Below are 26,877 nucleotides of genomic sequence, written 5' to 3' on the forward strand. Positions count from 1 at the left end.
CTGTTTGTAGTGGGGGAAGATTTTGTTTTGTTTTGTTTTTAGGGTATAGAGAGAGGTGAAGAGCTCAGCTTTTAGACACGATGAGTTTGAGATGAGGTACAATATCAAAGTAGAAATGTTCAGCAGGAAGTCAAAAATATGGACTCTAGCTCACAGTTCATGGTTGGAGACATAGACTTAGGGACTGTCAGTAAAGAGGTAATAGTGGATGCTATGGGAGTAGCTAAAATATCCCATAGAGAATATGTGCCAGGAGAAGAACAGAAGGTTGAGAATGGAATTCTGTGGAATATCTAAAAGATCCTCATTTATGAGACAGAAAGAAAAGAAAGAGCCTAATAGTCGGAGAAGGAATATCCAAAGGAATAAAGAGAGAATGAGGACACGGTGGTGTCATGGAAATCAGATTAGGGAGAAGGGCACAAAATGGTAGGTAAAGTCTCCCATCTATGGAGACCTATGGAGAATAGAGCATGGCAAGTATATTTGGTGATAGGATGTCATAAGTGATCTTCAAGGATGCAATTTCAATAGGGTGGGTGGTGGTGGTGATGGTGGTGAAGGAGGGAAGTAGAAACAAGACAATAGGGTTTAAGGATACTGTGGTTTATCAGGATGTGGGAGCCTCAAGTGTTAGGTCAGATGTTTGGGGGAGTTTCATTATGAAGAAAAGAAGACCACATGGGAAATGGTTAGTGAGAAGACTGGAATTAGGTGAAGATAACCATGTACATGTGAAATAGGATAGAGAGGAAAGGGGAGGAAGTGGCTGAAACTGAAGAGGCAGAGATGGAGAGTCAAAGGAACAAAGTAAAAGAGGTCAAAAGAGAGTGGGTCATTTGCTTAGTACAAAAGAAAAGAGATTGGAATCTCTTCCTCAGCCCAAGAAAAAGGAGCACGTTCGAGAGACTGGTGAAGGATGTATTGAGATGAAAATGTGAAAAGGGGAGGAAACCTAAGCAAGAAAGCCTTGCTCCTCTCGGGAGGTGGAAGTGAGGCCACTGTGTAGACAGACAGTGGACAAGCAGGAGACATCGACCAAGAATTGCTTCCACTATTTCTTCAAGTGGCATCTGCCCATGAGGTGTTTCCTAAGACACAGGGAGAGATGCGGACTAGTAAAATGCATATCGCCTGACATTATGACTGTTCCTACATCTGGCTCCCCTACTAGACTGTGGGTCTTTTGAGAGCGGGGACTTCTTTCCAGTACTTTTTTAAATGCAGAAAAGCACAAAGGATAGTATAACAAGCGCATTTGTGCCACCGTGAAAATTGACAATTGCTGAATTTTCTTTCTTTTTTTTAAAATAAACACTGTAAAAAAATTGAAGGAGACTTTGTCCTCACCCTCATCCCTGTTCCATTCTTTTCTTTCCCTTCCCAGAAGCAAACACTATCATGAATTTGATGCACATCCAGTCAGCCTATCTATGTATCTATTTATCTACGTCCATGAATAATATATTGTATTGTTTATTGTATAATTTTTAAAATTTGCACTAATGACTCCATATTGTACTTACCAATTCTACAATTTGTCTTTTTTTGTTCAGCATGTTTTGAAGTGTATCCATGTTGAGATATACAGATTTAGTTCATTTATCTTAATTGATCTTATCTTATTCACCTTTGCATCCTCAATATCTAGGGTAGCACATACAACATAGGTACTCACATAGTAAATGTTAATTATGAGTGAGTAAATTAGGGTGAAAAATATAATAATAGAAATGGATACTTCATACAGTGCTTTGTAGTAATGAAATACTTTTACATATAATCTCTTTTCACCTTTATCTGTGCATTTCCTTCCCCAGACTGACGCTGTTTAAGGATAGTGATTACGCCTTATGCCTACTCATTCTGTTCCTAACGCCCATTTCAATGTTTGGCACAGAGCAGCTCCTTAGTAAATACTGGTTGAATGAATGAATGACTCTCTGCTGTAAGTATTATTTTACTAAGGTCCAGGTTCTGAGTACTTGAGTGTTTTTCCAAGACCGTGTGGTTGGAATCAGGACTAATAATCAGATTTTCTGATATCAAATCCAGTGCTCTTTTCATTACGCCATTGAAAGAGCTATTGTAAGGACTATATAAGGGAATCAATAGGAGAGGAATAATTATAATGAATTACTGCCTGATGTAACCAATAAATAGACTCCGTGTAGCTATGTAATTGGAGAAAATTAATAACCATAACCAGATCTAGGGCTTGAAATTTATCATAATCATTAACTTGGAATATTTTGTCACATGGTGCTTAAACGAGGTTCATATTGTAAAGGAGATATGTGAATTATGAGGGTATATAGGATTGCAGGAGTGAGGAATGAGCAGGAAGCCATTTCACTCAAACAGCACTGCTCTTGCTAAGGTCACTGGTAACCTTCTAATTGCCTTTGACGACATACACCACTCCTCCCCTAGCTTCAGTGACACATTCCCTCCTGGCTCTCCTCTACCTCATCTTAGTGTCCACCTCCTAAGAAATCCTTTTCTAAAATAGTGACAGTTGAGTGGAGACCTGAAGAAAGTTATAAGCATTCTAGGAAAAAGATCTCGGGAACTGCCTCAGACATCCACCCGTACTGCTCTCCTGCTAGGATTGATTGACATTGATCAATACTTTTTACCCTTCACTTGTCGTTTTGGGGGTCTTACCCCAGTTTCCTCACTCAGAGACAGGTCTCCACTGCCTCTTGCCTTCCTGGAACAACTCCTGGGTCCTGGCGGCTCAAAAAGTCAAGATCACTGCGCAACACCAGCCTGGAAAATACCACATCCTAACTCCCTTGATGGGCCAGTCAGAGCAACTATGTGGTTAAGTTGCCTGCACAGGGAAAATGTCTTTTAAGGAACTTATTTGAAATATGAGCATTGTTTGCTCACTTTCAAACTCTTAATCATTTTTGTGTATCCTGTACAGTTTGTTACATCATAGACATTTAATCATAGCAATTTAATAAATGCTTGTTGAGTTGAACTGCGACTCTTTTGTATTGAATTGAGGCAGGGCGCAGATTCCCTACCACACTCCTTGTTCAAGGTGCACTGCCATGTTTTTTCTGAGACACCCCCAGGAAGTTCTTGGATAGACCTCCATCATTCCCTACTAGCATGCTGCAAACTCAGATATCTAGAAGATCAGGCACAGCACCAGGATCATCCTTGGATGTCTCTTATTTCCCACATCATAATTTGGAAACCACAGTTTTAGACCTAAAAGTCAGAACAGATAGTCAGATAAAGAATTTTTGTCCTGCTTCCAGGTATTAGAGACAGTATGAGGGATGCAATTTGGTGGCAAAAATATTGGCATTTCTTCGACATTTTATTGAATTGGGGGAGAATAGGATAGAGTGTTTGTAATCAGGACAGTCTTATATCCTTGTGGTATCCTTGGTGATTCTGTACTCACTCAAGGTGGATGTGGAAATTAAGCTCTATTAGTGGCCTTGTTGTAAACAAATGATAAGTGAGGACACTTGCATTAACGCAAGAAAATGATTGTCCATGAGACATAACTAACCAAGCAGCAGCTATGGGGCATGGATGGCTTGTTGGAAAGAGTCTTCGTTGGTTATTTTGTTTCCTCTGGGTAGCCCTAGTACCACAGCTATACAAATTCATGGAACGTACTACAATGCTTAGTGGATAAATGACATTTCAATTAGAGTAAGTAAGGTGGAAAAATCAAAAGAAAAGCGCTACAATAGGGTAACTAATGAGCTAATATTGAGTCTTGAAAATACATCTTAATTTTTAATGTGGAAGATAGTGACTCCACACTGAAGGGACTTGGGGAAGGAATAAGAGGGCTTTATGTCTGAGGAAAAAGTTGATGAAAGGTTGTAGCCTTTAATATCTGATGATGAAAAGAGATCTCCTTTCTTTGGGGTGAGTCCCTGATTCCAATTTTACATTTGTGGAGCAATTAGCAGGACTTCTCTTGGCTTTGCTTGGTCTCCTCCGTTAGAAGAATTCCTCTGATGTGTAATATTTGTTTGAAAACCCAAAGAAGCTTGTTTCCTTTTGAGGTTTGCCTTACTTTTTATGTTCTGAAGTTCGTTTTGGACCTCAGATTTTGCTCCAAGCAATAAAACTGGTTGGACTGTACTAACATAATGGAGCCGTAATTTTAGCCAACTGTTGGGGGTGGGGAGATAGTTAAGGTGTGTAGTGGTTTCTGTGGTTTCTCTGTGGAGTAGAATTCCCTGCAAAGCTTTTCCATGTGGTGTTTTAATAGCTGTCTTAAAACTCTCTGATGCATGGAGCAAAACCAAATTAGGCTCATGTGCTAGGTTGGTGGGATGGGCCAAGGACTCTGAAAAATGAAAGAAAAACAACCAAAGAGCCTGAGCTCAGAGGCGAAACTGTCCAGAGAAGATCCTCAGGACATATCCAAATTCAAAATTACAGAATCAATCATCTCTTTTAACCCAGCTTTGCATAGCTTTCTAAGGGAAATTAGAATATTTCCCTTGAATATATTAATATTTTACCTTTGCATAGTGCTTTTATAATTTACAAAATGACCCTTGGCATTTTTGTTCATTAGAGCCCTGCAACAACCTTTAGAAGGTTGTATTATTAGATCTATTTTTATAAATGAGAAAACTGAGTCAGAAAGATAGGCCCAGGGTCATTTGGCTAAGAAACCACAGAGGCAGAATTTGATACCACTTCAGAGCTCTGCCTCTTTATACCAGAACTTCAATAATTTTAATTAGTGATCACATTTAATATTTATGAAGTCAAAGAAAACCAGCCAGATAGTGTGTGCATACACAGTAAAGATGCTTCTAGACTGCTGAGTTCTCATCGGTGAATGTAAGACATTCCAGTGTTGTCTAAGAATCAAAGGAATATGCTCTTTCTTTAACTCAAATGCTCAGTGATTCAGAGACACGGTTCCTTCCTAAGTGCTGAGTGTAGCTGATAAAATGCCACATACTTAGTTGGCATTCTCATACTAAGCATGTGTAAAAATTCTCTTTAGTGTGTGGTTTTGGCTGCTAAGTTCAAGAAACATTTATTGAATGCTACCATATGCCAGGCACCTGGGTGAAATAGGAAGTCATCTAGGTGGTATGATTCTAGGGGAGGCTTTTCCACTGGCACAGCCCACTGCCTAACATGCCCCCGTTAGCACAGCATCCCTTTGAGTTGTCCAGAGGTTACTGGGATTCCTGTTTGAAAATATGGATATCTTGGAGAGAAAAAAATACTTTAAAGTGGTCCCAGTCACTACAGCCATGGGGTATATTTATTTATCCAATTAGCAAATCAAGTATTAAGGCCCTGAGCTGAATAGGAGGTGATGTGGGTAAATTTTATTCTACCCAGAAGAAGGGGATGGTGGATTCTGGAAAGACCTATAAGGGGCTGTGGGGAGCCATAATATAGCAGCAGGCCAGAGAGTCAGTCTTATCTAGAGAGAGGGGTACACTAAGGCTCTCTATCAAAAATACACTTCAATCGCTTTGCTTCTTTTTTTTGTTTTCCTGGGTGAGGAAGATTAGCCCTGAGCTAGCATCTGGTGCCAATACTCCTCTTTTTGCTGAGGAAGATTGGCCCTTGGCTAACATCCGTGCCCATCTTCCTCTACTTTATATGTGGGACACCTGCCACAGCATCGCTTGATAAGTGGTGCATAGGTCCACGCCCAGGACCCAAGCCCGTGAACCCCAGGCCCCCGAAGCGGAGCACGCAAACTTAACCACTACATTACCAGGCTGGCCCCACCACTTTGCTTTTTGTTAAGAACTAGCCCGGCCTGACATCTATGTTTTAGGTTTGCATCCAGAAAATTAACCAGATTAATATTTGCAATTCAAATACCAAACATCTGATCCATGTTCTTATTTTTTTAAGCCAAGCAAGCAGTCCCTATCTCTAATGAAAATTATTTTGGTGCTACTTTCTTCCCCCAGCCCTCTACATGGCCACCTCAGAATTCATCATCTCCTTAGTCAGTGTCTGTACTTCTCATTTGACTCTAATTGATGTCTTTTTCATGGTTGGTGTTGGGCTGATGTCTCTGACTGATCTGTGCCATGCACAAAATGACTTAAAGGTCCCTCCTGCCACACTCTCACAGCCTTTCCCATAGCTCTGAAAATTATATACCTTTAGAATTTTAAACTTGGTATGTTCATGTCTTTTGCCCTCTCTTGCAAGGGCCTAAAATATTTTACAAATATATCAGTTAACAAGTTTATTGCTATCAAAAAGAAAATTACTTTACAAATAGACTGTTATTCAAATTAATATTTGCTTTTTTATGATACAACTGTTGATATTCTGTTTGATTTTTTTTTCTTGGTTTACCTATAAGCTCTCCACACTTGAAACAGCATGTATGGAATAACCATGTTTGTTCTAATGACTAACAAGACCAGAAGCCCCCCAAAATAATATCCATGATGATGGCTATGATTATTCCTAGGTTCTGTGCTTAGAAGGGCTTTCTATAGGTTTTCTCATTCAGTCTTCACAACAATCCCAAGAGATGGGTACTGTCGTTATCCTCATTTATGCATCAGGCGCAGAGAAGTTAAGTAATTTGTCCAAGGATACATAGCTGGTGCATTGAGATTGAATTCAGACAGTCTGTCTCCTGAGCCAGGCTCTTAATCACTGTGCCACAATGACCTGTGCTTCAACAGGCCACCAAAATTGGAGGGCGCCTTGTCATCTGTGGGTGAGGGGCGCTCAGGGACCTCCCAAGGCAGTGGCCTGGGTACTCAGGTCCTGAGTGGGGAAGTAGACTCCTGAGATGGTCAGGAGGAAAGGAGAGCCATGGAGTGGGTTGACCCTGCTGCTCCCACCGTGGCCTCTATGTCCTTACCTTGTCACCTGCTTTTCATAGATCCCATTTTGAAGGATGGTGCTTAAGGCTGGGTCATACCTGAAACAGCATCAGCAGACACTTAATTATCATTTCATACAGCACACTACTGAACAATGTGTATTGGGGGTCAGGGTGCAATAGATGGAGAGAATCTACTTTGACCTCAATATTTTCTCAGAGACAGCCTTGGCCTTTCCTATCAAAATCATCTCTAAGTCAGTCTTAGACACACAGGCCTTCCTGGGATGGGCGCCATCATGTGCTGGTAAATGTTTAATAAACTGTTCTCCAGGAGGAAAGCTCTGATTTGTAGCATTCACCATTGCCATAGTTTAAATACCCCCACCGTGGCGAATTTCAAGTTATCAATGCAACCTCACTGAACAGAGTTGGGAAGAGCCGTGGGCAGTCAGATCCAGCACACTCCTGGATGGAGGTCAGATGAGGGGGGATGTGGTGGTGGTGTTGCTGCAGGAGGCGGGTGTCAGGCTCTGATTCTGGACCTAGACCACGCGTTTTATGTGCGGCTTCACTCTGTCTCCTTCTCTCCCCACCCCACCCTGATCTTCTTCCACCACAAAATCAAGCTTATAAGAATTTCATAAGAATTTCAAAGTCACCTTGAAAGAGAAAGGGATCATGGAATTTTCAGCCTATAGAGAGTAGGTGGAAGGGAAGAGAGAGCAGGCCGTAAAGAGCCCTATTGACGGGAGATGGGAGAAAGGAAGGAAGGAGAGGGGAGGTATGGTTTTATAGTCAATGCATGTGTGTATGTGAGTCTTTGGCTTTTTCCCTACTATCTGGAAGAGCCTACTCTTCTACTTTTTCCCTACTATCTGCCTCCTGACCCTCGCATCGGGTTGCTTGTCTGAGTCACTCCCAGGAAAGGTGTCTCAGCAGAGGAATGGCCGCAGGGCCTAACTCCCCAAACCCTTGTTACTGTCCCCTGGTATGAACCGTGTTAGATCAGATACAGTCTGTTTTCCTCCTAAAGGACTTCAGGCCTATGGACTATATACTCTGCTCAGTTTCCTGACATTCTAGCACTTTCTGATCCCCGGGGTCACAATCCTCATGCCAAGCATATTCTCTGTTGCTTTAAAATATCAATTAACAGATATTTACGTAGAGATCCCTGCTCTATTTTCCACGCACTACTGGGCACCATAAGGTGCAAAAGCACACAAAACAATTTTTCTGACCTAAACAGCTTACAATCTAGTTGAGAAAATGTGACAGCCCCGTGAACCAATTCCTAAAGGAAAAGTACTTACAACAGCATGAAGATAACATGTCAAACTATAGTCTTTATAATAAATTGTGAGGAACCTATAATTAGAGAGGAGTCTATAATAAGAACTTGTTTAGTAAAGACAAAGGAGTTAGATAACTGCATATCCTGGTCGTTTGTATTGTTCTTGTTTATTACATAACAACATGCACCCATTTTTCTAAGCTATATTTCCAACTTATTTTACAGTTAGAATCCCTTTTTAACAAATACGATTATAGCAGCCAGTTCTATGTAATAAAAATATTTCTTCTGCTGGCCAACAGCCTATACTAACACTCCTTTGCTGATGGAGATCCAAGACTCCTTTTGAAGAAAAAAATCAGTCTGAGAAAGACATTCACAAATCCCTGTTCATTTGGCAGTAAATCTACTTAACAAAAAGGTTATCCTTTCAGCAGAGTATTGACATAAAGTACAGGTTTGCGTATCTGCACAGCGTTAAATAACTTAACAAAACTTGACTTTTTTAAGGTTGCATTGACTTTACTTGGGGCTTTTATATATCTTCTCCAAATAAAGGAGCTGACCACTATTGGTTCCTAGAGCTCACAGGGCTCTGATTAGTTCTGGGTAGAGGACTGTGGGAATCTCATCCCAGGTCTTGCAGGGCAAAGGCAGCAGAAGAGAGCATGCATTTCCTGCCATTGCCTTTTCGCCTACCAGCTGAATATTTGTGCTAATGGAAGGAAGCAATCTCATTCCCATCATCCAAAAGCTACTTTTTGCTTGTTTTTGAAAGAGTTTTTGTAATTATACTAGAGTATAGGAATGCCTAAGTAAAATTTGGAGAATTTACAATATATGAAAGAAAAATAGTTATAAATCTACCCTGTGTCTCTGGGACGGTAGGCTTATGTGAGACAGCCAGGCTCTGCATTTACACGAGCACTTTCTTGCCGTAGGAGACCAGCAGTATGTAAGTGTTTGGGTTAAGACGCCCTCCTGCCAGGCTTCAAATTAGGTGAGGCTGGTAAAGTAAATAAAAGGTAATGGATTGTGTCCATACATGACTTCATTCCATCCTTTGAATGACTTGATCAATAACTACTAGAGGGCAAGACTCAGCAATAATCATGTACAGTACGTATATGCCTCCAGGCAATAGAAAGCTGACTTTATTTCCTAAGGTGTTTGAGGTGTGCCAGACTAAAACCCTCTTCCTTCACCGTTGGAGACATCTAGTGTAGTTTTTCTAAAATGATTAATGTTTTCTTTCTCTAGGCTTATGCTACTAATCACACGCAAACTCCTTGAACTGTCTTAAACAAATTCACCCACAGGCAGGAGCGCTGCAGGACTCGGGGTGTGATGGACTAGGATGGGCACGTAGTGCTTTCATTTCTCCCCTCTGGTCAACATTTGTTTTCTCTGTACTCAATGTCTCTTGCTGCCCTGTGAACTCAAATTGAAGGACTTTGTTTCACTGCGTATCGAGGTGGGATACGGGTGGAGGTGTGTTTTTCATTGGATTTTACCAAATTTAATTTGTGTCCAGTTTTTTACAGAATAATTTCCTATTTCTAAAACAGCTGCCAGTTAGTAGAGATTTGGAATCTGCAGTTATCCTGAAATACTAAGAGAAAGATTCAGAAATTATATTTTCAGAGCATCATTTATTTAACAATTCTTCCTAATTTTAGATACAGGAAATGACTCACTCTCCGTTCTTTGAACATTGTGCATTTCCTGGCATCTTGCTGCCCCCTGGTGCAGCATGCCATTGAGTGCATCCTTCTTTGCAGGCAATCTTGGTTTGCATTATTACTATCTGATCAGACCATTTTATGCTTGCCTGGGGTCTGGCGATATGATTAGACACTAATCCATGACTCCAACAAAGTCCTCCACGGGTCCTATTTTGCCAAATAGATCCAATTTTTGGAGCAGGAGTTTGGTGGGCTAGAGAGTGCAGATGAGAAACTGGGCCTCAGCTGGACTTTTCAGATCCCTTGCAATGGAGAGACATGGTCTAGCTCCCAATGGGCCTCATAGAAATCTCTGAAGCTGAACAAATCTGGACCCGCTCTAGCCCAGGCAACCTGTCTCAAGGTGATTGCAGGGAGCCCAGAAGTTTCAGTATAGTGCCATGAATTGGAGGAACAGATCTTGTGTTGCTAGAGCAAAGTAACAAGAGCACTGGGTTTTGAGAGAAACAGCCTTGGGAAATTTCCTTGACTTCTTTGAGCTTGTATAAAACTGTCATTGATAAAAAAGTAATCTCAGATGTTTTAAGGATTTAATATATAATTTATTTTCAAAGGCTCTGTACACTTTAACATGTGATATAAAGCTTCACCTATTACGTTTACTGTGGCCAGAGTAGCCATTAGGTGCAATTTAAGGATTATGGAAAGGCGTTCTGACCCCAAAGACATGCTCTCAAAACTGCTCTGAAATGATCACAAAATTGTAAGCCATGTATGTGGTCTCCATGAAGTTCTGCCAAAATGACCTTGAACAAGCTGTTTAACTTCATTGGGCCTCTGTTTTTCCATCTATAAAGTATTAGTGCACCTATTTAAAGGGATTACTTGGGGATTCAATGAGATAACATATGCCTGACACATGGCATATTTCAATAATTGTTAATTCCTTCCTCCTCCCTTCTTTTTTTCTAGTCTGAAATAGTCAACACCTGCCTTTGACACCAGACACTAACAAGTAGATGGTGGACTACTATGCCCTCTTTCTGAATTGTCCCCAAAAGAACTGAGAGGCAGCCCTTTCTTGTCACCATTAGCTTTCAAATATTGGCAAGAAAATTTGCAGTAGAGAGGGGGATAAGGGCGTAGAGGCAGTCATTAAAATCTTCAGTGTTGGAAAGTGTAACTGACAGGAACTTCAAGGTATTGCCTGTTCAGGAACCATGTGTACTTGATGGTGAGAATGAAAGAGATTTTCCTCCTTTATTGATGACTATAGCTGCAGCTTTGACTGAGGGAGCAGAGCAGACCAGAGAAAAGAAAGTCATTTAATGCAGGAAAGGTCATTTTGTGATAATGGAATTTTTTTCAAAAGAATGCATTATAGACATCATACCTACTTTTCAGAATCAGAATGTTTAAAAAACAGATGCTCATTCCTATGGTGAATTAGCAAACAAAACAAAGTTTTTAAACTCAGTAAAACAGAGGGAAACACATAGAGCCACATCTATGTATGCATGCATGTCTACGCACACACATATACACACTTTGTAGGTAAACTATACATTTTTATGCTTTTATGTGTGGTTTGTGTTTTGGTGAAAGCATTGAAAATTGGGTGGGTTTTGTTAGGTAGTCAGCAAGTGTCCATGGAGAAAAGTAAGAGAAATTTAAGGATGATCACTATTCGATGGTAAGGAAGAATTTGCACTAAGGTCTTTCTCCCACCTACGCCCTAGTTCTGTCCTTACCCTGACTATGAACTGGACAGAAACGAGAGAGAACACATAAAATTATGCATTTCATTAAATTTGTGTAAAATCTTTTCAGATCTTCTTAGACATTGTTTTAGAACTCACCAAGGAGGAGTTTTACTCTGTTGGAATCAGATCCCTAGAGTTGAGCTAGAGGGAAGCTGAGATATTGCCCTGTCCAACCCCTTTATTTTATAAACAGGGAAGCTAAGGCCTAGTGAGAGCACATGGCTGGAGTGCCCTCCCGTAGTATTCTCTCTCTTTCCTCGTGTCTTGATCACGTTTGCTTGGTCCATCTCCCCAGAAAAGTGTTAGTGTTCAGAAGCACTAGACCCGATTTGCGTGTGTTTGGCTCTTCTCTCAGCACCACACAGTGGAAATTCAGTAAAGTCCATTCTTAATCTCCTCCGGAGAATTGCTTCTTCCCAAAAGAAATTGTAATTATAATAGACAGAGAGAAAAGGATTGCTAAATAAGAATATTGCCTTTAGTAACATTTATTTAAATTATATGATGCAAAATTTCATATCCCAGTGTAATATTTTAGCCTATTTCCCAGAGTGGGAAGAACCCATGTGAATTAGCAATGAGATTCTTGTGTTACATTAGGAGGAAGGGATGTGTTCTAGTTCTGTGCTTTACAAAAACCTCAGGGATTGAGTTTTTACTTCATGTAAAAGCCCATTTGGCAATGCATTTAATATTACCCAACATTCAACAAATATTTATTGAGCTCCTGCTGTGTTTCTAGCACTATTTAGAGCCTTAGGATGTTTCAGGGAGCAAAACAAAGATTCCTGCTTTTGAGATTATATCTTAATGTATGTTTGTAACATATGAATGAACTTCCAAATACCAAATTGTTCTTGGACAGCATTCTAGTGAAAGTGTGTCATTTTTTTTTTATTGTCTTCCTTAAAATAAAAGGCCTACTTTTCTCAAGAAAATTGCTTTTTAGTCAAGTTGCTTGAAATTTGGCACAATACTGCCGCCTTGCGGCTACTTGAATCAGGAACCCCCATCCACTACAAGGCCAACTCTGTCTTTCAGGTAAGGTTTATGGGAAAATTATCCTCTTTTTCAGTGGAAGGCTTTGGCACAAAATAACCTAGCTAGGAGTATTTACGATCTAATTCTTCTGGTTTTGCAACAGAACGATTGGAAGGGCTCCGTCGCTTTTGTAGTTGGAAACCGGATTGAGGACGATCTTCTCATTCGAGCCCTCACTCTTGCTGTCCAGGCCCCTCAGCGTAAACTCTTCAGTATGGTATCATGGCAAGACATTCTCCAGCAGGTACCTGGCCCTTCCCACCTCTAAGCCCCTTGAAGATTTTTTTTCTTAAAGTAATAGAATAAAACAATAAATAAAACTATCATATTCTTGGGCTGTTTGCTAAATTTTGGTGGATTATTTTAAATAAAAACTTAGCTAGAATAAATTTGAATTGTTTAATCTGGAAGAATTATTTCTTGGCCGTGAATGTTGCCCATTCAACATTCATTCATTTAACGAAAACTTCTGAGGTCATACCAGGCTCCATGCTAGGTACTATGAGGAATTATTTAATAAAAGAGTCAATAACAATAAAAGATGAAACTATTTAATATATTTATAGGGAAGTCCATAGCTAACTAGAAGAATGAAGTCTGCAGGGAATCGTAGCTGTTGGGGGTGAGGGGGCAATGATAACATAGAAAAGTTGTGTCAGATGGCACCTACTCATACAATCACTAACAGCTTACCAGAGTGACTGTAGATCTTTCACCTAATTGATGTATATCTCCTCCTTGCTAGGTTCCCCACCCCTCAAGTCACCCAGCTATTTGAAAGTTACAGATATCTAAGTATTCTTTAAGTACACCTTTCTTTTTCATTATAGATGGATTTAATTTTCTTACAGATCGACGAAACAAATACACTTCTTGGAACTGCATCTAAAAAGGCAAAGAAACCTCTAGGCGGTGGTACTCCCTTATATTATGAGGTAGGTAAATGTATTTATTGAAGACATTTTTGTAATTTTTATAAAATAAGAATCTAAGTCATAATCTTAAAGACAATTTTTTTAAATTAATTTGTTCTTTGAAAGCAAATTCCTGCTCCTCATTGGAACTATTTGTTTCTGATTGTGGGCACTTAAAAAATCTTCCTCCCTTTTAACAAAATCCATCTCTAGGAATAAAATTGCCCTAGATTGTCTACACCATTGCTGCTTCCAATTGAAGAATATAAATCAGAATTTTTATATACAAAAGTGTTGGGTCATACTTTTTCATGGTAATTATTCAGTATGTGATGGTATTAAAGGGAGTCATAGTATTAGCGTATTACAAAGTGTTAGTTTCACCTAAGAAACAATGTAAAAATGCCTCCAGAAAGTGTTTCCTGCACAAGACAGAGGCACAGCTGGAATAATCTTCCATCAATTTGTGAGCTTTGTGCACATGTTATGTCCCGCTTTAATCAATGTGAAAATGACGGTAATCTTCATTAGTGGTCCATTCCATTTCTAGCAGATACTTCACACACAAGTCTGGCTTGGCTGACCAGTGGGTTTGTGCAAAGGACTTAGAACTCATGTTCGGTAAGGGGATTTCCTCTCACTCTGCCTTGTTAATATCTAACTTACAGCTTACAAGAAACTATAAAAATCCAGCGATTAATTAGACTATCACTTAAAATTTGTCAGGCACTATTTTATGGCTCTGCAGACTGAAAGCATAAAGATTTTTGGCTCTTTCTGAGACGAACTTGTTTGCACTTTATTTCAGTGATGACTAATAAAGTTTTTATGTGTCTCAGGTCTTGGATGATTTCATAGCGGGCTCTTTAATATTGCCTGAGTACTATTGAACAAGTTTCATTGGATTTATTTATGATTGACAGTATCGTGGATTTTATAGCATTAACTCTTGCTATACTACACTCACTATCATAGAAAACTTATTCTGTGCTGTTGAAGTCAAATCACGTACCTTCTCCCTTTTGTTATGATGTTCTGAATGTGCGTGCTCCAGTTGAAACATTATGTGATACCTGGATTTATAATATTGAAAGTTTTCTTCTGAAGTAGCCATAGAAACCCATGTCCAATTCTCAGGCCTGGGATCAATTAGCCCCCCCAAAGGACTCTTTCTTCTTCAAAGATGCTCAGTAAAAATCAGAGATGATAACAGGCCAGTTTTGATGTCTAATCTGGACAGGCGTTTTGACTTGGATGTGGGATAGCACAGTGTTATAAATCCAGAGTTCAGTTAGAAAGCCATTCCTCTCCAATATGTGCTGTGACTCTTGGTTGCATATCCTTCACTCAGGGGAGGTCCATTTCACATCTGGCTCTACCACATTCTTCCAGAGAGGCATTTAGGCAATAAGCCTCCCACACCCACTCACATACTCTTTTGTGAATGGTTCCAGAAGAAAAGGAAAGCAGGATGAGCACCACAGAGATTGGACATTGGGTGCACTATAAGCGCATTAATGTCAGTCATTGTAGCAAAAGTGGATAGAGAACATGAAACAAATCAGGCTCCTTGTCAGCATCAGCCAAGGATAGAATGCACATCTGGACAAGGGGAGCACATTTCCAGTCTCAGTCCCTCCACACTGAGGACCTGTTCAGGAACTCTGTTACCTGGTACCTCACTCCAAATGAATTGAAAAGCTATGAGCAATGCCCACTGAGAGCCCCAAGATAGTTGTGAGTGGTGGCCATGAAAGAGGTCCAGAAGCCAAACTCTTTTGTGAACCTCTGGACTTTCAAGGCATGTGGACAGCCTACTCGTGAGTCTAAAAGTCTTGCATGGTCTATAGCAACTAGAACACTTGCCACAGGTGAGCTCAGAAACCCATTTACGAAGTCTTATATTTTCTTTCTGAGAGGAAACTCTGCAATGGAGAAGAAATAACCTAACAAAATTACTTAGATTACATGAGAAATTCATAGAGTTCTGTTTCTTTTTAGACCTCCATTTTGGGGGTCGGCCCTGTGGCGTAGTGGTCAAGTGTGCACGCTCTGCTGCTGGCGGCCTGGGTTTGGATCCCTGGCGCCCACCGATGCACCGCTTGTCAGGCCATGCTGTGGCGGCGTCCCCATATAAAGTAGAGGAAGATGGGCATGAATGTTAGCCCAGGGCCAGTCTTCCTCAGCAAAAAGAGGAGGATTGGCATGGATGTTAGCTCAGGGCTGATCTTCCTCACAAAAAAAAAAAAAAGAAAGAAAGAAAGAAATAGACCTCCATTTTGGAGGGAGAACTCAAAATAGATATTATAAGCCCGTGCACTTACATTTACTTCTATTTGTAGGATACTCTCATTGGCCCTAAATCAGAGCCTAGTCGTTCTTACTTTAAACACAGTTCTAACCAATCTGGCTTTCTGGTTTCCTAGCCTGCAGTCGATTAGGAGCAGCAAATTAAAGTGAAATTTCACTAAAGTGCAGTTCATCCATGAGTAGGAAAATAGTGTCAGAACCACATTACGTATTTCCGATAACGACTTGAAATGTCTGGGCTAGAAAACACTACATTCCTAAATAATTGGCTCAAGCTTTCATCTGGATGGCTTGGTGTTGTATACACACAGCCTCATTTTGAAATTGTGTAATTTCCCTGGAAACTTTAGAATTTCATCTAGCCATGATATTGTATATATGTGAGAGTCTTTATGTGTAAACCACAGTTCTTTGAAAACCTGCTTAGATTTGTGCTAACGTAATTCCACAGAGACATAGCTACAGCCCATTTGTTCATTCACCTTCTCTTTTTGGAAAACATATTTTGCTCTAGCAGGAACTACTCCAAGGACTCATGTGGGAATAGGAAGAGAATATTCTCCTTTATGTATAGTCTCAGGATTGTTAGCTATTACTTTATTATATTATTATTAGTAATAGTATTTAATAGTAAGGATGAAGATGATGATCCCATCTACTTGCACTATATATTAGCATAATTTCCAGCATGTAATCCTATTTGAGGATGTGCACACATATGAAAACAGATCTAGAGATATTGCCTGCATTATATAGTGACCAGTTTTACCAAATAGTGGTATTTAACCCAATACCAAATAATTAACAAGTACATTCAAGTTAGGGGAATGCAAATATTATAAAGACCCTAACCTCAAGGAGCGTAAGGGCTAGTTAGAAAAAATATATATATGCGTGACACATAGGTGTTCAATAAATGTTTGTTAAATGAGTGAATAACACAATGCAGAAAATAGTGAAGTCCACGAGGGACAGATGAAGTATAGTGGCGTTCAAAAGAAGATGAGATTTCCATTAGCTAAGGTGGGCGGGGAGCGGGGTGGGATCTAGTAAAGCTTTGTGGAGAAGGTGGCATTGGGTGGGAAAGGAAAGGGGGGCTGATAATTTTGATACTTTCAATATATTATCCCAATTAACTCATATCACAATTCTAAAAACAAATATAAATATCCTCATTTTACATATAGGGAGATGGAGGCAGAGAGAATGTAGGAAGTCTAGTAATTAGAAACCTGAAGAACTTAGATTTAACCATAGTTAAATACATAGCCTCAAGTTTTTTCACTCTACCACAAACCCAGTAGTCTTTCACTGGGCTCAAAGCTGTCCACCCTTGAGTGGGTAAGTCTTGACATTCCAATGTGGGAGAAGGCATCCTAAGAAAAGGAAACAGCTCAAGCAAAGGCATAAGAGTGCGAGAAGAGTGAATGAATACATACTAATGTTGTAGTTACATGGTACAATATATACTAAATAGGAAAGGTAAATCCTGTACATATTTTAATTACATATTATCCTGTACATATTTTTATTTAAATCCTAAAGATGGAAATCTATTAGAAAACATTTCGAACGCTGGAAAAAATCCATGCTTTAAGATTCATGCCCAAACTTAAATTTATTCGCTAAATATGCACAAATATTTGTGTGTATGTGTGCTTTATGGCCCACATAGAGAATCCAACCTGTTCATTTGCAGGTATACTCAGTCCTGACCAAAACTAAAAAGGAAAATATTAACTGTCATTCAAAGCCAACTGAAATGTTCCCTGGGAGAAGTCTACGTGTACCATACACCCAAAGATTCTCCCACTTGCGATTAGATATCTGATACACAGTATGTGAGCACTGTAAGAGAGATGTCCAAATTTTGGACTTTGACATTGTTGCCTTGATAAATTAGAAAGAAAAAGACTGCCAATTAAGCAGAAGTTTGTTCATCCAACTTATCTGAAATCAGAGTCAACTGTCTTAGAAGTCTTAGATTCTCCTCCAGGGTTCTCTTCACTTCATGATGGTGCTGACTGTACCTCCCTACCTGGAAATGAGCCTCCATCCACACCTCGGCCATGGTTTCACGCCAGTCTGTGACTTATTCAGAAAAGACAAATTAGGTCACCAAAAAAAAAAACCCAAAAAACCAAAAGCCTGCTGAAATAAAAATCATCTATAAAGAATAAAGGTTTTTATACCCTAGTTGGTGACTCACTTATTACAAATAATAATGAATGCTATACAATAAAGAACCTGGACAATCCTAAAGATTATGTGATATGGTGCAATTTTACAAATAATTATTTATTTTCCTCTTTACTTCTATCAGTAAAAAAAATAAGATCCTATTTTTTGACTGATACATTTTAATTAAAATATTTCTATAGGCTTTTCTATTGGGAGAGCATTCTAAGAGATCATTAAATATGGATTTTTCTGACATGAGATTTGAGAGTGATGAACGAAATGCAGTTTAAAAAGATATAGGATGCAAATTTTATATCTAAAGATCTAATTAGTTTCACCCCATTTTTAAGACACTTTGCTAGTGCATTGGATTAGCATCTTCAGATGTAGTAGTTCCATTTTTTCGTTCCTATTCCAGTACATGTAGACATATTTCTCAGCTGTTTCCCCAACGTGTGTTCATAATAACTCACAAGCAAGAACACAGACGTAATCATAATCTAGTTGCCACCCTTTCCCAGATTCCTAATGTGACACTCATTTCTTATACAGCACCTCAATTTAATAGTCTATTCAGTAGAATTGTAAGCCCCCATTTCTGGGGGTGGCCCTTGTCAAAATGAAAAATGGAAAACTCATGTTTCAGAGATAGGAACAAATAATACGTGAAAACATTTAAGAGGTTTGAAGTTATTAAAATGGCAGATCTACTGGGAACAGAATGAGCAGTATGTCATGGAAGAAACGAAGGGAAAGGGCGACAGGAAGCATTCTCTGGCCTTTTCAATCCTGCGTTTTAAAACAAAACAAAAAAATCCAGGCAGGATTGGAAGGTAGCCAACCTAATGCCGTTATTTCACAGAGCTTAGGGACACTCCAGGAAATTACAGGCCAGTTAGTTTAACTTCACTTGTAGGGAAAGTATTAAAAACTGCTGCAGGAGATCAAGTAAAAGGGTGCTTGGAGAAGCAGAGCTTGATTAAGGCAAGGCTGGCCAGCGTGGTTTTCGGAAAGGGAAGGTCATGTCTTAGGAACTTGTTGAAATTCTTTGAAGCTATTATGGCCAGCACAGTCTTCAAAGGACACGGCGAGGCCCAGGATCTGGGTATCTTTTCCGTTCCACATCAGTCCTTCAGGGATGCTTGCAGAACACGGCCCACATCAGGGCCTTGGCGCTCCAGGTTTAGAAACCACCATCAAAATAGCAGAAAATAACCTCTGATGGAACATTTTTAAAGCTGGAACCAATTAATACAATCTGATATTTATAAATGTAAAATAATGACTTGGAACAAAATTCAGAAATATTGAGCTGTAACAGAGAAGTACTACGATGAGACTATAAAAACAGTCTAGGAGTCATTGTGCCAAAATCTGGGCTTTGGAGGCATTTCTCACCCAAAGAAGGGAAAATGAGGAGAAATCACGGTGCTAGAAATGTTTATGGAGTAAAAGGGTTATGAAGGGTTGCAACCGAATGAATTTTGTCAAGATGGGAAAAAGAGCAGTCAGATGTGTTAACAGTCCTGAGCCTCCCTGGTTCTGGAGGAGGCCAGAGCAGCCCAGCAGAGAAAGTCAGCTCCAGGCTAGTCACTGAGGGGCAGAAGGTCGGCTCCATTGCCTTAGGAACCGGCTCCCGGGGCGCAAATATGTTTGCCTCTCAGTTCGGAAACCTGGAGTTCTGTTTTCAAAGAAAAAAAAAACCTCCAGCAAAGGCATTCAAAAACATCCAAATCGTGTCCCCAGCTCTTCTCCACTCTGGGACACGGGCAGCTGGCCAAGCCCGTGTGGTCCAGAGGGGGGCAAGTAGTCACTGGGGAGGAGTAGACTCTGAAGCTGAGGAGCTGTGATTCAGCAGCAGGAAACGCACACCGTGCAAGGAGTGGGACGCCGGCTAGGACCCTCGGTCAATGGGAGAACTGCCGGGCAAGACAGGCAGCTAGACAAGAATTCCAGGACACAGATATCAGTGGAGGAGCGGCCACAAGAACGAAGCAAGGTTCAGCTAATGAAGAGCGGCCATCAGAGCCTTGGCTGGGGTGGGTCCAGGAGCCTCTCCAACACTCTACCTTCCATGCCCACCGTGATTGGAAGGATGTCAGGGAAGCAATCAGGAAGACTATATCATTCTATTCCTGATTCTAAGACTGGGAATAATCTGCCTTTATATATGGTAACAATAATAGCTACCATTTATTGACCACTTAGTTTATTCCAAGTCTTGTGTCCTGGGTGCTTCATATGTATTAGCTAACCTAATCTTCTCCACAACCTGCCAGAAGCTACTTAAGAAATGATGAAAGCGGAGCTCAGACACGTTGAGTAACCTGTTTTACTTAGGTTAAGTAAGATTTGGAAGCCTCTCTTCCTTCTGCTTGCATCACACAAAAATTGAGGATAAATAGTTTAGATTTTGCAAGTGGTTGTTGTGGTTTACGTTTCTTGAATACAAGTTTCTGTTAGCAATTAGAATTAGGCTTTGAACCTCTCAGTAGTTCTGTGATATGTTTATTCCCTTCCTACGACACAGGGGAAAACAGTGAAGGGGTGTCTGCAGGTGATGAAGGTGCCAAACAATTTTAGTGGTATTTTTGAGCCACATTGATGAGTGGGTTTGCCCAAATGTTTGCACCAATAGGAGTTTTAATTCTTACAGTTAAGATTTATATGGTTAAGGTGACTGAGTCTTTTTCTTAGGGTGGGGAAGAAGGAGAAATGGGAAATGAGAGGGAAGTTAATACATCAGAGATGAAGGTGTGGAAAGAAAGGGATCTGTCTGAAATCCTAAGCTAATTAATGAGAGCTAGCTTCATCTCCGGAGTGCCTCCTGCTAGTTTGGGGAGATGTACACCTACTGGTTAGATGCACTGATCCAAATCAGACTGCCTGGCTCCTACCCTGATTCTACTACTTAGTAGCTTTGTAATCTTGGACAAGTTACATAACTCCGCTGTACTCCAGTTTTCTCTTTGTAAAGTCAGCATTGATGATAGTATCTACCTCATAAAGCTGTGGTGGTGATGAAATGAGATAGTACAAATGAAATACTTAGCATAGTACCTGGTGTAGATTAAGTGTCCATTAAAGTTTAGCTATTATAATTAATGTTATTATTTTTTAAATTTCTATTCACAGTCATAGTGAATGTTGGAGTTGTGTACTTGAGGAAGCATGAAAGAACTAGAAAGATCTATGAGCAGGGTTTTTATTTTTAATTTTTTATTATGGTAAAAAACACATAAAATTTACCGTCTTTATTATGTCTAAGTGTACAGTTCAGTAATGTTAAATATCTTCACATTGTTGTGCAACCAATCTACACAACTTTTTATCTTACAAAACTGAAACTCTATATTCAGTAAACAGCAACTCCCCATTTTCCCCTCCCCCTAGCCCCTGATGACTGTCATTCTATTTTCTGTTTCTATGAATTAGACTACTCCGGATACCCTATATAAGCGGAATCATAAAGTCTTTGTATTTTTGTGACTGGCTTATTTTACTTAGCATAATTCCTTCTAGGTTCATCCATGTTGTAGCATATGTCAAAATTTCCTTCCTCTTCAAGGTTGAATAATATTCCATTGTTTGTATATACCATATTTTGTTTATCCATTCAACGATCGATGTGTAGGGGGTAAACAGCTTTGGCTAAATCATCAAGTGATACTCAATGACTAAGATTTAGAAAATGCTTCATTTTCACACATTCCACAAATATTTGAGTGTCTATTATGTACCAAATCTATGGTTGAGTTTATCTTGGTGAATAAAACACATATAATTCCCTGTCCTCACAGAGTTTACATTTCAATGGGGAAGGCAGACATTTAGCAAAAATTAAACAAGCAAACAAATATATGTACAATTATGAATTGGAATAATTACTTTAATTCAGAAGGAATTACAGGGGAAACCACTTTAGACTGACTGGAGATAAACTGAAAGACAAAAAAGAGCCAACTGAAAAGAGTAGTGAAACATATTCAGGCAGAGGGAAGAGCGTGTACAAAGAATCTGAGTCAGGAAAGGAAAGATTTCAGCCTTTTAGAGGAATGAAAAAGGCGATGTGCCTGGAACAGAGAGAGTGTGAGAGGAGAGAATGGAGAGGTGTGCAGAGGCCAGATCTGCAGGGACGGGTAGGTCCTTGTTAAGAAAAAGTTTGCATTTTTACTTTATAGCAAATGAGAAGCCATAAAGGCTTTTAAAGGAGAGAGTGACACAATCTGAGTTCTTTTAAAAAAATATTTTTCTGCTGCTAAGTGAAGAATAAATTGGGATGGGGCTGGAGGCAAACATGGACACGAGGAGATCAGTTGGGGGGCCATTGGACGATCTGGGTGGAGATTGAGAGAGCAGACAGATTCAAGGTCTATCTAGAAGGAAGAATTGGCAGAATGGTGCTGTTGTGAGAAGCGAGGGCTGAGAGAGAAGAAGGTGTCAGAAGTGACTCCAAAGTTCCTGCTTGAGAAACTAAGTGAAAATATCTTCTGATGCAGAGAAAATTGGAGGAGATTAAATTGGGGAGAAGTTTGGAAGTACAGTTTAGGATAGGTTAAATTTGATATGTCTGAGAAATATCTAAGAGGAGATGTCAAAAAGGAAGTCAAGTTTTTTAGTCTTTTTCATTTTTTGTATCATTACATGCCTAGCTCAGTGCTGATATATAGCAAGTCTCAAAGAAGTGTTTGTTATCTGAAAGAATTCATTTATTAATGAAGGACTAGTGGGAGTTACTGGTAAAGACTACAAGATTAACAGTGGACCATTTCACCAACAGGAGTTCAATAATATTTCCCAAGTACTAGAAGTTTTGGTCCCTTCCATTTTCCCTTTACTGGTTCCATATCCTAAACAGTAGATTTCAAACTGTGGGTGACCACCTAGTGGTTTACAAAGAACTTTTGTTGGTTGCAACTGTGTGTGTATGTGTGGTTTGTGATGTAAATATTTTTCTGCCAAAAAAATAGGTCCAAATAAGTTTGAAAAAATAATGCCCTAGAATCCCCTAAACATATTTTGCGTTATCGTCCTTTTGCATTTTCCTTTTTTTTTTTTCAGTTTCTTGCCTAACCCTAGACTAGAGGATATAGTGGATGCTCATCCCAGCTCATTCCTCACTCAGCAGACATGTACTGAGTTTCTATTATATACTGGATAATGGGCACAAGATTGAGTTACACCCTGTCTCTGCCCTCAAGAGCTCATAGTCGATAATTTTGTAAACTATATATTTACTTCTTGCTATTTCAGGACATTTTAATACCTTGTAGCAAGTCCAATATAAAAATTATATATTTAATCCCCGATTATAATTGAGTCCATTCTTCATTGAGCCTTGTGGCTGACCTCTCTTATTGTTCACAGCTTTCAGCCAAAAGGGTAATGGTCCCCTGACAGGGTCTGTTGGAAAGAGGAGAGTGGGAGGAGCACAACATTCCCCAAAACAGTGAAGGATGCAACAAAGATACAGAAGATCTCTGTATACAACAAAGATCCTGTCTCCTTAGAGAGAGAGAAGGGATAGCTGGAATTGAAGTATAGAAACCATCTTCATGCTTCTACATGTTTTAATGTGGCTTCTAGTTCTGAAATTCTCACTCTTTCCTTGATCTGTGGTTGCAAGGAAAGAAAGAAGAAATATCAAACTAAAGGTGAGAGAATTGACTGTTATTAGGTAGAAATTCATTTGTATTTATTGAAAAGTTACTGTGCATATTAAACACTCAGTGAATATTAATTGGAATGAATGAACTTCAGATAAATATTTATATATTAAAATCCATCCATTCTTCTATTTCACAAAAGTGATTGGCCAAAAATCCCTCAAACCTTATTAAGTTACATGATAATGTAAGTTAACTGAAATATGATCTCTATATTGCTCACAAAATATATTAAAAATATATAATTATGAACTTATATTTGAAGCATAGGAAACCAATCTTACAAAAATTCTTACTCATAAAAAGTGAAATTGTTCAATAAACCCCTTCCTTTAAAATTTCGTATTCCAAGTTCATGCTTCTTTGGATTACAATGCCCATAACCATTTGAAATCTATAGAACTCTGATGGTGAGCAAGGCCAACAGCATGCACTGCATGCTACACCAAACACTCCAAAATGAACAAGGTTATCATTATCCTAATTAGCCTTTATCAAGAATTTATATGAAAAAGACAAACTCACACCAGACTTACTCATCAGGAAATCTTTAATTAGATTATCTTCTTCATCAGAAGGAACATCTAATTATTTTAGTTATTCTCAAATCTTATAATATTATCCTTTCATTTATCTCTGGAGCTGCAGAGAAGCAGAACAGAGTCTAATAACATGTGACATTGTCACAGGCCACCACTGCTGAGTCCTATGTCCTTTATGAGGATCTGGTCTTGTGTTGCATTCTCAAAGATTCATTTTAGAAATATCATTGAGAAAAAAAAAAGGATAGAGCCTATGTGGATTTAATGCAAAGGGCTAATATATTACTTTTGTGACTAATAAAATTTCCAGGACTGACAGCAAATTTCTGATTTGCTTTCCCCCCAGTAAAATGTCTGCTCTGAATTATGCAGAAAGAATTCTTCTTCCTGCCAACTTGTTTCAATTCCCTGTGTGAAACCATCCGCAGAACATTGTCAGGGGTTTCCTGTAGAGGTTCATTTCAGGATTCCTCAATCATGGAGGAATACACACACACACACACACACACACACACTTTTTCCCCCCTTTTTTTTGAAGCAAGCAAAGGAAAATATATTGGATTGGTAAGGTTTGTGTACAGTGCTTTCCCTTTCTGAAAGCAGAGACAGGCATTAGTCATCAAAATTGGGAAAAGGTTTTTCGGTCTCACCCTGGGCTGGCATCCTGTTTTATGTATGCAGGCCCGCCCTGTGTGTAGGTGGAGTGGGCAATTGCCATGTGCTGTGATTTAAGAGGTGCTGGAAGTCCTGCCTGTCCAAAAATAGCCCCCACACCCGCCTGTTGAGTGCAGGCACAGTGTCCATAAAACCCTGGTCTAAATGAAATGAAACTGCATTTTCAGAATGTTAACCCATTATATCCGTTATCCCACCAACATGCGTTTATTTATCAGAGATAGAAGTTGGACCATTTGTACAGGGAGAGTAGGGGAAGGGGTTAGCAAGGTCCAAGGTTTAGGGTGATGATGCAAGTCACCAGAGGCAATTTCTGCATAACCACGAGCGAGTTTGTTGAAGCTAAACCTCTTCCACATTCAGTCAGTCAGTCTTTTTTGAATCAATATTTTATGGAAAATGACATTTTCTCAAACAGGCATGCTCTTTGCTGGGACTCTTAAAGAAAACAAGAATAATAATAACAGCTCATGTTTGGAAGATGCCTTTTTGAGTACAAAATGCTTTCACACAGTGTCAAATTTGATCCCTAAAACAACCTTGCAAGGTGGACTCACATCTTACTATTCTCGTGTAGCAAATGAAGAAAGAGTCTCGAAGAGATTAAGTGACTTGCCCCACTGCTGGCAGCTAATAACGGCAGAGCACCATGTTGGAACCCAGGCATTCTGACTCCAAATTCGAGGTTCACTCTGTTACTTCAAGCTCTTGGAGACACAGTTTCTACAGTCAAGGAGCTGACATTTAAGTTTAACCTGCTTAGTAATTCATCTAAACAGAAGAAAAAGCTCCAGGAGCATTTTCTCTGGTGGTTTTACTGAGGAGGTGTTTCCTTGTCTTCCCCAAAAGAACTGTGCCAAATACAGGCTTCTGCAGGCACACATTCGGCCTCCAAAATTTGAGTTTGGTTTTATCAATTAGTCACATCATTCTGTGGGCAAAAAAAAAAAAAAAAAAATCCTATACTTAGAATACTGACCACTTTGCCCAAAGTTGTAAAATATCAAAAGTAAACCAAATTAGATAGGGAAAATAAAAATATGAATTGGCAGAAATTAACTGAGGATTTTCTCTAGAAGCTCTTGGGCTTAGGGATATTTTGAGTAGCTAGAAAGTGAGGGTAGAACCTGATCAGGCTTTATGAGTGACTGTGGAATCTGGGATTTCTCTGTCAAAGCCCATCTACCTTGCTCCGTTAACTGAACACACTCACTTCCATTCCCTTAGCTGATGAGCCACAGTTCTGTGGGAACTCCAGCTCATCCCTTTTGAGCCATTATAGTACTTAATTCACTTTATGCTCCTTCCTTGGTAAGTGCAAAATGTACTGAGTTGAATAGAATTGTGTAAAATTTAAACTTAGATGTTTCCATTTATCAGCCAAATAACCCTGTTCAAATGCCATCTCTTTTATGAAGTCTTCTTGGATTCCCCTAGGCAGAGTTCATCCTGCTGTGTTATGTTGCGGTTGTTTGTTTGTATCTGCCTCTCCCTACTTCGTATGAATGGCGTGAGCATCAGAGGCCATGTGTTATTCATCACTAAAATGCTCTAAATTTCATCACCCAGTGCTCTAGGCTAGCAATCCCAAGCTATTTTGATCACATATCACGTCAGTTAAAAAAAAAACTGAGCATTTATTCCATGTACATTATGTGTGTATACAGAGAGAAAGAGAAAGAGAAGTATGTATGAGAATACAAACATATTACAAATATCATAGAACATTCTCAAAAATAACAATTAAAAAGGACAAAATAAAGATAAATGTAATCAAGTGTTCCAATATTTTCCCCCTCCTGGTAGATAGTCTTCTGCACAGCCAGGGGTGCATTTGGAGACCAAAGCCAATGATTTCAGCACATTGCAGAACACAGTAAATGTTGGTGGAACAGGTAAATGAATAAATGAACCCTCTCCTACCCACACTGTCTCTTTGGCACATTAGGCACTTCCCAGGAAACCAGTCACATTCTCAATCAGTGA

General features: G+C 39.5%; 1 protein-coding gene across 1 annotated transcript in view; it reads left to right on the plus strand.

Annotated features, from left to right (window-relative positions):
- SPAG17 (sperm associated antigen 17) overlaps positions 1-26,877 on the plus strand; it is a 193,891-nt gene that overhangs the window by 17,576 nt on the left and 149,438 nt on the right. Inside the window, exons 2-3 of the mRNA XM_004420602.3 lie at positions 12,707-12,847; positions 13,455-13,538. Of these exons, the coding sequence (XP_004420659.2) occupies positions 12,707-12,847; positions 13,455-13,538 (225 nt within the window). The remainder of the gene's footprint in view (positions 1-12,706; positions 12,848-13,454; positions 13,539-26,877) is intronic.

Source organism: Ceratotherium simum, chromosome 2 (assembly GCF_057802395.1).
Source record: "Ceratotherium simum simum isolate JZ-2026a chromosome 2, ASM5780239v1, whole genome shotgun sequence".
In the NCBI taxonomy this organism is placed as follows: Eukaryota; Metazoa; Chordata; class Mammalia; order Perissodactyla; family Rhinocerotidae; genus Ceratotherium; species Ceratotherium simum.